The following is a 12,940-nucleotide window of genomic DNA, read 5'->3' on the forward strand; positions in this document are numbered from 1 at the left end:
CTCGTTCGTCCATTACGCTGGCGAGTGCCCAGCCGTCAAACCAGCGCCGGAAAATCTCCCAGTTCACGGGCCGGTATTTTCTGTTCTCTTCATTTCTTTCTTCTTTTTTTACTTCTTACAACCGTTGCAAGGAAGATCAGGTTCATTGGCGCGCTTTTTTTTTTCTTTTTTTCTTTTTTGCGGCTTTCAGTGTCAGTTTTCGAGACCGTAAGAAAGGATGAGGTGCTTAAGAACGTGCGCGCCACTTCCGAGCTTTGTCGTCCGTGAACTCGCGGTCTATATGGCGCCGATGCCCTTTTGCGCAGACACTACGCTCTCAGCCTCTCGACCAAGCTTTCATTAGAGCCCTTCTTTTTTTTTTGTCTTTTTTTTTTTCTACCCTTGCCCCATCCGCTGTCTCACCGATGGTGTCTTCTGCAGTCAGCGGTTACGGGCAGTGCTTTGAGTGCCGTATTCTCACGCGCCATCCCATTAGTACGTGCGCACAACGACAGCAGTGCCAAGTACAGTAGAGCACTTATGTTGTTGAGGTGACATAGGGAGGCGCACCCTCCGCTCCTACAAAACCTTTTTCGCATTGTAACGTTCAGATTGAATGATTTATTTATTTATTTATTTATTTATTTATTTATTTATTTATTTATTTATTGACGAGTACACAAACGTTTCATTGTGTCTCTCTCTTTTTTTATATCCGCCTTTATCGAAAGGGGTTCTTTAGCACTTGAATCTAAAGGTAATGTGTCCGTCGAAACAAGGAATCGAACCCACTACCTGCATGTATGGCATGCAGCAGGACGCCACAACCACTAAGCCACTGCAGCGAGCGTCACATCCAGACGCCCTGGCGCCCTTTCGGCAGATGCAGTGTTTTGAAGGAATGATGAGTGCCTACTGGCCATAGCCTGGTTGATTCCGTAGCACGAAGCGTTGCGTCGGTGCCCTGCGTCACTTCGTCGTGACGTCAAACGTTCCACGATAGTCTGATTGCAGAGTGGAAGTTGGTAGCGGGGGAGCGATAGCTTGTGACCAGGACTCGAGAAGAGGCGGGAAAGCGCGCGACAAACTAGAACCGCAGCAATATTTTCGTAGCAGCGGTTAAACAGCCTAAATGCAACTCCTGAAAAACGTGTTGCATGTACATGGTGAGGCTCCACGGCGCACTGCGGACCCGCGTGTGGCGCACACAGCATCGAAAAGAGTTTGACGATTGCGGATCTGTACATGTTGAACCTTCCATAGCGCTTCGCTCTCGCGCAGTGTAAATATCAGTTGTGTGTATGTGTCAATACGGCCACAGAGAGCGGGGCGCTTCTGCATGTTGTAAATAGTCGTCAACATGTAATTTTGAGTTACTTCGTGCCGTGCGAGAAGAAGCAGCGCACATCTGTCTCTGTACGGGCTGCCTGCAGCGTTGTCGGCTGTCCGTTGGTGCGTCCGTCCACGGAGAGGTAGGTGACTGCACGCCGCCTGGGTTGTTCCGCGCCGCGTTGGTACGAGGCCGCGTGTGGGAGTCTGCGCGTGCGTGGACCGCGAGCGGAGGCGTTCGACCTAGTAGTGTGGGCCGCCGTCGCCATAAAAGGACGCCGCCTGTCCTCACGTGTTCGCTGGCTGACGTGCCCTGGCCCCGCGTGTCGCCTCTTTCCGATGTGGGCCGATCCGGTCACTTCTCTGCGCGCAGCGCGGGCCAGGGGCCTAAAGAGGAAACAGGTTTGCCTCGCGTTGTCCGGCGCCGTCCAACGTGCAACCAGCGCGGTAGCCGCGCACTTCTTTGTTTTCTGCTCGCATACGGTCGAGGAGGCGCGTTGTGGAACGCGCGTGATGCACCTGCTGTTGCTGCTGCTGCTGCTGACGGCCAGCGCGGTACGCTGGACGCTGCCACTCCTCTCCTCTCGGCCCGTAGAACTGTGTCACTAGGTCAAAAGGCGGAACCAAGCGCGTTAGCTCCCGTTGTTTACAGCTATGCGGCTCATAACTATACTACTCGTATAGCGCGCGGCGTTGCCTCGCGCTCGTGCTCGTAGGTGAGGTTAAGTTTGCTACCGTGAAGGCTTCATCCACTTCTTTCTTTTTTTTTCCTTTTTCAATGATAACGTCTGAAGCAAGAGTCCGATATAGTTATCCACCGAAAAAGAACAGAAAGAAAGAAGCGCTGCCTTACACCTTTCTGCTCACGGGCAAGCGATAGCGCCGAACTGCATCGGTACCGAACAATTGAAAAGGGGGGAAATATGACGGAAAGGGGCAGCCGCGTCTGCAGCTCGAGGACAGTAACATTTTGTTTTGCGCGTTGAGCAGCCTAGTTTGAAACGATTATTTCTGAAGTACCGAGGTTGTACTTTTGTCCAGTACCACATGCTTACGTCGTCATCCTTACGGGCTTGCTATCTAACTTTGCTCACATTCCTTAGGTGCAGATAGTCACTAAAGCGTTGCTCAAGCATTGTTTATTGTGCTTACGGAAAACTTGTTCGTGTCTAGAGTTCATGTTTGGGCAATGTAGTCGGCGTTTTTCAAACTGAAGTGAGTGTTGGTAAAAATTAGTAGACACAGTGAAAACGAGAGAGAGAGAGAAGAGAGAGAGAAGAGAGAGAGAGAGAGAGAGGACCTCGATAGAAGCGGTAGCGATTTCAGCAGTGTGGTTAGGTAACGTTATCAAGGACCAGATTAAGAACGCCTAGTGCAGGAGCCAATAGCCCTGTCACCCACGTCCCCTCTACCTTTTCTTCTTCTTTTCCGATGCCACAATAATGCTGTCATCTGATAGAACTTCAAGGAATATGGGATGATATTTTTTTAACCTTTCCTCCCCTAAATATACCAAAGCGTGTACGTTCGCTTGCTTTCTAGCTTTGCATGTTTATTTAGTTCTCTAAAAACGATTGGTGATAATGCGCTCGCTTGCCCCGCTTCAGAGATGAGGCCTGAAGATGCAGTGACTCTTCTAGCGTTGATTTTCATCCTTTGCGCCGCGTTGTCGTGGTGCGGTTTTGTAGCCTTCTTACAATACCGTATTACTTTTTTAAGAAACTCAAACAGCGCACACTGTAATACACAGGTATCATCTCCGGTTCAGAAAATTTAACTGTGTATCTGCGTGTTCAGGCTAGCAAGTGTCTCCATATGTCCACTGGGTAGATAGCGCCACAGCTAAAGCCGCAAACAGTTAGAAAAGCTCATTAACGTTATGCTTAGTAAACATGAAACTGGAGACCCATAAATAGCGTTTTTGCGAAAATATACGCACTTACTACTCAAGCGTGCGCGCCCTCCGCTGCACGCATAATTCTCCGGACAAATATGACCAACTTGCTTCGATGGTGGACATTTTCTTTGCATGCGTCTCATGCACAGAGGTACCGGTGATGTTCCAAGACCATGCCTAAATCAGGCCTGCAGTTTTAGTGGGCGGGCGGTTGTGTGAAACATTGTTTTCTTTTTCTTTGTTTCAGGTGGCAAGTATGTGCCCCGCGCCATCCTCCTGGACTTGGAGCCAGGAACCATGGACTCCGTCAGATCAGGACCCTTCGGACAGCTGTTCAGGCCCGATAACTTTATATTTGGTAAATACTGCTTTTAGATCTCTGCCTGTTGGTGGTTCTGTGTTAGATTTGCAAACGACGGCAAGAACGGTTAAAAGCTATAGACACATTCGGTTGTACGTATCGCTATGGACTGCGCATGCACACAAAAAAATTAAAATTATGGGGTTTTACGTGCCAAAACCAGTTCTGATTATGAGGCACGCCGTAGTGGGGGACTCCGGAAATTTGGACCACCTGGGGTTCTTTAACGTGCACCTAAATCTAACTACACGGGTGTTTTCGCATTTCGCCCCCATCGAAATGCGGCCGCCGTGGCCGGGATTCGATCCCGCGACCTCGTGCTCAGCAGCCCAACACCATAGCCACTGAGCAACCACGGCGGGTCTGCGCATGCACAAGTTCGCCATATTTGGAGCAATGCGGCGCGCTAGTCCCTCTTAACTAGAAGTACCATGAGTCAGGCCAGTCTTTGTTGTTCTTGTGTTGGCTTCTCTTGTTCCAGCATTTTCTCAAGAACGCAACTAAAAGAAATAGCGACAGCGCCGACCGAAAGGATGGACTCGGTAATAGGCTATATGGCTGAGGCATGTTGCCGAACCTTTGGTTTCCACTATGGTGCAGAGTGAAAACAAAGCCCAGCAGTCTTCTGAGCTGTTGGGACAGATAGTTTTCAGCAAATTCTCAGATATATGTCAGAAATGAGAAGGGCACATATCGCCAGTCACCGGCTGCTCGCACATCGCAGTTTTGTATTTGGTCAGTGGCGTGGCGCTAAAATTGCGAGAGAAGCAGTACAGACCTTTCTGAGCTCTTCGTCCGACATCAGCGTGGAAACTGCCTTTGAATTGTGTACCAGACCCATCCCCTTGATCTGGCCTCATCAATTTTGTTGCTCCTCCTTCGCCCCCTTCCACTTCCACAAGTGCATGAGTATAGAAGGAGAAAGTTGACTCATGCATGATTCATACGCCTTCCTGCCAACAAAGTTTCATATTCTCTTATCTACATTTACGTCAAATCAGGGGTACTCATAATGCAAAAAAGGTAAGGCATGCAGACACGGACACAAGAGAACAGAAGTGGACAACACAAACCTTTCTTGCATTATGAATCCTACCAACAAGCTCAGATTTCTGTCGTTCAGGGGTACTCTTCTGGACATCCACAGTGAATTCACCGCTGGCGAATTATGTCATATTGCCTCCTTAAAGGCACTCAGATAGACATGACAAGGTTTCCGGCCGCACTGCAGTTAATTTGCTATATTTGGCCGCAGTATGGCTCTTGGAACTCCTGATTACCAAGTGTCTGGTAAGATTTGGGATTTGAGAAACGTCTTTATCAAGCTTTATGAAGGTTTAAAAAATCGCATTCTTCCACGGTGGCATCATGTGACCGATATCACGCCGTGATACCAGTGCCCACTGAGGCAGGAGCTCTGCTCGCACACTTGCTGGTCACTTATTTAGAGTACAGCTCGATATGGGCGTCTTGTGTGCCAAGTCTGCAATTGGTCTGGAACATACGACACGATGCTCGCAGGTCAGAGCGGTGCGGGCAACAACTGGGCCAAGGGTCACTACACCGAGGGCGCCGAGCTTGTGGACTCCGTCCTGGACGTGGTACGAAAAGAGGCCGAGAGCTGCGACTGCCTGCAGGGATTCCAGCTGGCACACTCGCTGGGCGGCGGCACGGGCTCCGGCATGGGCACGCTGCTCATCTCCAAGATCCGGGAGGAATACCCGGACCGCATCATGAACACATTCAGCGTCATGCCTTCCCCAAAGGTGCGTAGGATCGTGCGAGCGTCCAAGCTGCAGAGACATGCTGCTTCAGTTACCTTCCATTCCGGCGTTCCGGAAGGCAGCAATACACTGCTAAGCAAAACCGCGAGTAGTAAACTTCAAGCAGGTACGAATCAAATTTCTTTAAAAGCGTTCATGCTGTTAAAAGATTTATGTGTATGTCCGCATCCTTTAGCAATATCTGAGAGCACACGTGCGCACCTGCGTAGCAGTCGGCACCACGTAATCAGCAACATGCTGACAGTTGACTGGCCACATATATACACTATACATATACGGCGAATGAATGAACTTTTATTTCCCTTTTTAAGAACGGGGAGGGGCCGGGAGGGGGGGGGGGGGAGTGAGGGAGGCCTGTGTGCTCCAGTCTTAGCACCTTGTGCTGCCAGACGTCCGCCTACCAGTCGTGGTAGGCCTCCGCTACCTCCTCAGCCCACCTCGGGACTCGGTCCTGCAGGGTGGGATCGGAGCTGCGCAGGGCAGTCTCCCACAGCTCCTCACTACCAATTAATGGTTTGAGGTTGCGGGGGGGATATTTGATGGGGCATTTCCACATTATATGGGAGAGATCTGCTCTTTGGACAGGGCAGAAGCGACACTTGGGTGTCGGGTATGTGTCGGGAAAGAATAAGTGCAAAGTGCGTGGGGTAAGAAAAGTGCGAGTTTGTAGTTGGCGCCACAATATTTCTCTCTGGCGCGTGCTCGACACAGAGAGAGGTGGATACGTTAGGCGTTGGTGTTTGTAATGTGTGCAAATTTCATGGAATGTGATGAGTGCGTCTTTATTGGTCTGTTGTTGGGAGTCATTGGCTTCTGGGGTAAGGCCCACATTTCCGTCCACTCGGTCCGTGAATCCTCGAGCTGCGGCATGAGCCATTTCATACGGCGAAAGAACTTGCAAATAAGCCTAGAAGCGTACGCGCGCGTACGATAGAACCCTAACAAAAATAGGGTGAAATGAAGCACGTAAACCGACAAAAGCTTGCGAGAAACTGGATATGATGAGGATTTTATGAATTATTTTGTTATTGGGCCGAACGATAAACAATCACAACTGCATACACTGCAGGTCTCCGACACCGTCGTCGAGCCGTACAATGCCACCCTGTCTGTGCACCAGCTGGTGGAGAACACCGACGAGACCTACTGCATCGACAACGAGGCTCTATATGACATTTGCTTCCGAACGCTCAAGCTCACCACTCCCACTTACGGAGATCTCAACCATCTGGTTTCTGTCACAATGTCCGGAGTCACCACGTGTCTTAGGTAATTTGAAGTGTTTGCCTTTTACATGGCTCGTTGTTCACCCCAGTCACGTCAGTAAGTGCGAGACAGATCAGACAACCGGGCGCATTCAAAGAATAGTGAAGGTTATAAAACCCTGTCTTCCTGAGAGAGAAAGAAAGGTGGAGTGTCATTTTGAGTTTGTCGCGCAATATCTTCAAGCTGGAAAATCTGAGTGGTTTGATATTTTGCCGAATGATGTTAACAGATATTTTAACAGTGACAGAATGATCTGATTCCGATATGATTCCGAGACAGGGGGGCAATACGCATCGTAAAGTCCCCCAAGAGACTTAAAATATTTTTATGGAGCTCATTCTAACTTGCCACGCTACAAATGTTTTACCGTCTTGCCTAGGATGGTTCGCACGTACAAGCGGAAGACATCCAGGGCTTCGTGAGTCGGAAATGACATGAAAAAAGCACTCCAAGTCGTTCGAGAGCGAACCCACTGCATTCGTGCTGCTGCGAAAGCTTTCGGTGTGCCGAGAGATTCTCTGCGGAGGCATGTGCGAAATTTTGTCGGTGCAGATTCCAAACGCTTTATAAGAAAACGCTTGGATCTAAACGACACGTGTTTTCGGACACAATAGAAAGAAGCTCGTAGACCGCATTTTGAGCATGGAGTGGTCCTTCTTTGGCCTGACGTACAAAGCGAAGTTGGTTTTGGGAAAGTATGGCTGGTCTGCCCAGAAGCCCCAAAGCCTTGCCCCCCCCCCCCCCCTCCCCTTTAAGAAAGAAAAATTGAAGAGGAAGGCTCAAGAAAGGGAAGGAGAAAGCGTACACTCATTGCCTGAACCCATGAAAGAAAGTCTTCTACCAGGGACGACGCTCGCTCCAATGGGTACTGACGATGCTTAGTTTGCAAGAAGTTATAGAGCAAGACAGTACCGGGCTCTGTTTGGATTCAGTACACCAATCCTGCATGGGGGTCTGCAGAGTATACTGTTTGGCTTGTAAGTAGAGACCTTTGTCATTTTCGCAGAGGTCGGCTCATTTTGCCCCTCCTATCCGACTCATTTTGCCCCGGGGGTCTGGGCAAGACGAGTAATTCTTTAATGAAAAAAAAAACTATTAATAATTCTGCTGCTGCAGTGCCCTCATTTTTTCTGGTAAAAAAAGAAACGGCCCCAAAGAAGGTTATTAGTGCGGTATTTTTCACAATTTTCAATAAAAACAAGAAGTGAGCACCAACTAGATTTTTTTTTGCGCATTTTGCCCCGCCTTACCTAAATCCACACAAGGGCGAAAGGTGTCGTAGAAAATGCGACCAGATGATCTGTTGAAATAAACATCAGTGATGCCGTGGGAACATCGGTACCATGCATCGCATAAGTTTTCGCATTATAATAGTTGAGTTTTCGCTCAAACGTCTTGAAAAGCTTTCATAACTTCTCGATTGTTTTCTGAGTTTCGCAACGCAAGACGCACGCAAGCTCTCCAGTCCTGAGCCTAAAATGTTTGCAGGTTTCCCGGCCAGCTGAACGCTGATCTGCGCAAACTAGCCGTCAACATGGTGCCCTTCCCACGCCTCCACTTCTTCATGCCTGGCTTCGCTCCACTGACGTCGCGAGGCAGCCAGCAGTACAGAGCGTTGACCGTGCCGGAGCTCACTCAGCAGATGTTTGACGCAAAGAACATGATGGCTGCCTGCGATCCGCGCCACGGCCGCTACCTCACAGTTGCCACCATTTTCCGTGGTCGCATGAGCATGAAGGAGGTGGACGAGCAGATGCTGAACGTGCAGAACAAGAACTCGAGCTACTTCGTCGAGTGGATCCCGAACAACGTCAAGACTGCTGTCTGTGACATTCCGCCTCGCGGACTGAAGATGTCAGCGACGTTCATCGGGAACAGCACCGCCATCCAGGAGCTCTTCAAGCGGATCTCCGAACAATTCACTGGTCAGTTCACTTTTTTTTTCTCCGAACCGTTCGAATTCAAGTACTCTTGATTAAACGGTGCTCGCGTTTTTCGTGCACATCTAGCAGTTTGGTAGTAATTTCGTTTCCTATTTAATGCTTCTGGTGTTTGTCAATACAGCCATGTTCCGTCGCAAGGCCTTCCTTCACTGGTACACCGGAGAAGGTATGGACGAGATGGAGTTCACAGAGGCCGAATCGAACATGAACGACCTCGTGTCTGAGTACCAGCAGTACCAGGAGGCCACGGCCGACGACGAGGGCGAGTTCGACGACGAAGACGCCCTTGCCGACACTGCTTAAACGACTGTCACCGCTGGATTGAAGAATTGGAGGTTTCTGATAAAATAAATGATATATATTAGGCAAGTCAGTTGACTGGCGTAAATTATTTGCTATTGTTAGAAACGTGTGATTGACGTGGCGAAACGTACACAGCGCGTCATTCGTAGCAAGGGTTCATAATGAGTGTCGCAAGCAACTCCTTGAGCATCAAGTGCAACGTGCGCATGTCCTGTGATTGAGGACATCGACCACTAACGCCATTTGTCAGCGGCGGGCGTGGTGCAGTGGCGTCACTCAATGGGAAATTACATTTAAAAATTGACTACAGAGCAAATCTTTTTCTTTTTTTTAAACACCAAGGTCTTTCCACCCAAATAATCTCTAGGTTGATCTCTTACTATGTACCAAGTATGTTCATACTTCGGCAAATTTCCTGAGTTCATCGGCCACTTTTTGTATGAATGCAGTATCCATAGCGCGTGTTTAGAATTTTATATCAGAGAAAGGCGCCTTCATCTGCCCAAATCGCGGAAGTGGCGCAATCATTAAGGCTCACTTTTCTTACGTGTGAAGTACGGCTTTATTTCGCAAAGTTTCTGAGCTTCAAGAGGCACTTTTGTAAAGGAGCACTGCAGTGAAGATTTTTAATGGAGGCATTAGCCTTTTTTTTTAGAACATCGGACGTCCCAAAGCGCATGAAAATTATTGAGCTTTTATATACGTAAGGTAGCCTTTCTGGAATACTCAAAAGAGCGGGCAGCCTATATCTTGAAAATACCGCGGGGCAAACAACTACTTGTTTACAATCGGAACGCTCGCGTCTCCTACTGCAAGCCGGCCTCCGCTACAGTGTGACAACCAGCTATGACCGCTGGATACATGATAACAGATTCCACAAAACACTGCTTCAATTCATACACAACACAGGCCTCACAGCACACATATAATACACATATACACATCAAGAATTATGCCTTAACGGCAAGTCTTTATCGCAAAAAAAAAAAAAAAAAAAAAACAACTACTTTCAAACCACATTCACTTTCTTCAAAAATTCGCGCCCACTACGAGGTTAAAAGAGAATAATGCTCTTTTGAAAGACCAAAATAGCCCAGAAACGTGCAAGAATACTCTTCTTTCAGGTAAAAGCAAAAGAAAGGGCCAACCAAGTGTCGCCGCTAAAGAAGACAAGGTCGGCTTATATGGTGGTTCAAATGATGTCTCCGTGTCTTTCTGATTATTTTACATGTGAACTATTCACTCATTTCGTATATTTTTCGTATCGTATTTCACGCGAAATTACGTCGACCTTGTCTTCCGTAGCCTCGTCGTTTGGTTGACCCTTTATTTTTTGACCAAAAGACCAGTAGGGCCGACGCAGGAGATAGGGCAGTCTATGATGCAATGTGGACAATTTTCGACTATCTCGGCGCTAATTACGCTCGTACCATTATTTTACCTATTCAGCGACTAATTCTTGCCTCTGGTGGACACCGGCTAAGCCGCTTACCCGACACCACTCCAAGCGAACCCACTCAATCTCTGAAATATGTGCCGTATGGCGGCTTTGCCTCATTATGTCTCTATCTACGGCGGTGCATCCTTTACAGGCGTATAGTCTAATGTGGTTAAGGACAGGGTGTCGCACCGAAAACCGTACCCGAACGGGAATTATAGCCGGAACTGAACCCGAACCCTAACCGAACTTAATCCAGAAAAGATAATAACAGTTACCGGTTCGGCGCGAACCGATTCAAGCATATAGAATGCAAACGGGTGCTAAATACGTAAGCGATTCTTCGAAGTAATTAATTTTCAGTTGGCGCATCTGACGAGAACACGGTTATGGCTCATCTCTTTCTTTCTTTCTGGGGTTTTACGTGCCAAAACCAGTTCTGATTATGAGGCACGCCGTAGTGGAGGGCTCCGGATTAATTTTGACCACCTGGGGTTCTTTAACGTGCACTACAACGCAAGCACATGGGCGTTTTTGCATTTCGCCTCCATCGAAATGCGGCCGCCGCGGCCGGGATTCGATCCCGCGATCTCGTGCTCAGCACGAGATCATGAGGCTCACGGGTTGCGTTATGTGCTCGAATGGGGATAGACGACAGGTATGTGCTGATAACTATATGGCCACCTCGGCAGAGACGCTTGCACTTCTGAACTCGGCCATGCCAGTTGTATTCTGCGGTCGAAACGTTGTTCCAGGGGCCCCGCAGAACCAGCATTTCTGTTGAAGCTCCCACTGTGGCCGTAAGGCCAGCTCGCTACAGTTACTATATAAACAGTAAAACGGACACGCCAGGACACAAAGAGAACAAAAACGACAGTGACCTCGAGGATAGAAAATACGAAAACCAACTAGTTCACTAGCTCGGCTTCTTGTAACAAAAATTCAGTCTCTTATATTATCCCTAAGATGGCTTGAAGGCGAAAGCCCAAGTGCCGATGCATTAAAGACGGACACATGACGTACACATCCCTTTTAATTCGCTTAGTCTACTTCACTTAGGCATCCCTCTTATTTCGCTGAGTCATCCTCTTAATTCGCTTACTCACCCTCTTTATTCGATTAGTCTAAATAACTTAGTCATCCCTCTCAATTCGCTTTATCATCCATCTTAATTCGCTTGTCACCTACTTAATTCGCTTTATCATCCATCTTAATTCGCTAAGTCATCCATCTCAAATCTTGCTTGCTTACGGGGCTATGAGTGCTTACTGGGGTATCAGCCATTGTTGTTGACAGTTTTTGTACCTTTCGTGTCATCGACGCGTTTTCGCTCAATGACTTTGAAGGTCGACTGAACGATGAGACATACATATAAGGCTCTCGCCTTTATAACATTGCGGTCGCTAATGGATGCCGTCGTCTTCTCAGTGCGTGGTGACAACGGCTGTAAAGGACACAGGAAACTTGCTTTTGTTGCGTGCCATGGTTCAACGCACATTTGGCGTCTCCAAGCAGAGTACAACGCGCTCTTCGATTTCTAAAAAATCCATCCCGGGACACAATGGGCGTGACTTGGACAATTTGGTCCGCGTTTAGTCAGCGCAAGGCTCTGCGCCACACTCAATTGCGCAAAAAAGATCGGTGCCGCGATTAGCACAAACTTCCCTTAGTCCTATAAGCATCAATGCTCTCACTTGCTGTTAAGTGGCCCCGCGGTTCCTAGCACAGAACCACGGGGCCACAGCCCGCGTTGTCAGCATCTGAACGCCCTAAGCTGCGCTACATACTCGTATTCGATTCGATTAAAAAATTTTGCTATTCGAACATGCTTATAAACTTCTACTGTTTGCCCCGTACTCAGTATAGATGAGAGTAAAATGAAACGCGGAAAAAAGTGACGACACCTCGAGTCACCACAGTGCGTACTGCACATTCTTGTGACGACACCGCCTTAGATGCCCGTCTTTATGTGTATGGCGGCTATAGCTGTACAACATTAAAGTTAATCAATATTCAGGTTAAAAAAAAAGAACTGTAGCACATGGAACATTTCTGTCTCACGTGGGATAGGGAGCCCATTTCTTCCACTTCCTGTTTCTGTAAAATGTAAAAAATACCATACAAAAGGTATCATAAGAAGCCAACAAACAATGTCAACATAGGGGAAATTACTTGTACTTTCTAATTGAATTAAAGAAATGATGATTATTGGAAATGAAAATGGACGAAAAAACAACTGGCCGCAGGTGCGGAACGATCCCTCGTCTTTGCATTACGCGTGCGATGCTCTTACCATTGAGCTACCGCGGCGGCGTTTTCATATTCCACTTTCTGGGGTATTTATGCTTTACAAGTAGAACTAACCCTGGGAGTGTTAGCCAGCGCCACCACTAACAAACCTAGGTGGCTGACGTGGAACATCCTTTCTGCCACAGGCGTCACGAGTACGTGATCTTTATGGGTGAAGGCAACTGGTCAATAAACCCACATGTGCTACCTGAACGCATCAGTGTTGCCGGATTCGAGCCCTCGTTATGTAATGAACACGAACATATACATTGTAAGATTTAAAAAAATACTGAATATTTGCTGTTTTAGTATGGAAAAATTATCTCAATTGTTACTTTATTTGGCAGTATT

General features: G+C 47.9%; 1 protein-coding gene across 1 annotated transcript; it reads left to right on the forward strand.

The window, feature by feature from the left end:
• The first annotated feature begins 3,420 nt into the window (after positions 1-3,420).
• LOC119431510 (tubulin beta chain) lies at positions 3,421-8,932 on the forward strand. Its single transcript, XM_037698996.2, has 5 exons — positions 3,421-3,563; positions 5,088-5,332; positions 6,420-6,619; positions 8,105-8,541; positions 8,681-8,932. Exons 1-5 carry the CDS (start codon positions 3,503-3,505, stop codon positions 8,860-8,862), a joined length of 1,125 nt encoding a protein of 374 aa, XP_037554924.1. The 5' UTR covers positions 3,421-3,502; the 3' UTR covers positions 8,863-8,932.
• Positions 8,933-12,940: the final 4,008 nt, after the last annotated feature.

The sequence above is a fragment of the Dermacentor silvarum genome, chromosome 1 (genome assembly GCF_013339745.2).
Source record: "Dermacentor silvarum isolate Dsil-2018 chromosome 1, BIME_Dsil_1.4, whole genome shotgun sequence".
NCBI lineage: Eukaryota > Metazoa > Arthropoda > Arachnida > Ixodida > Ixodidae > Dermacentor > Dermacentor silvarum.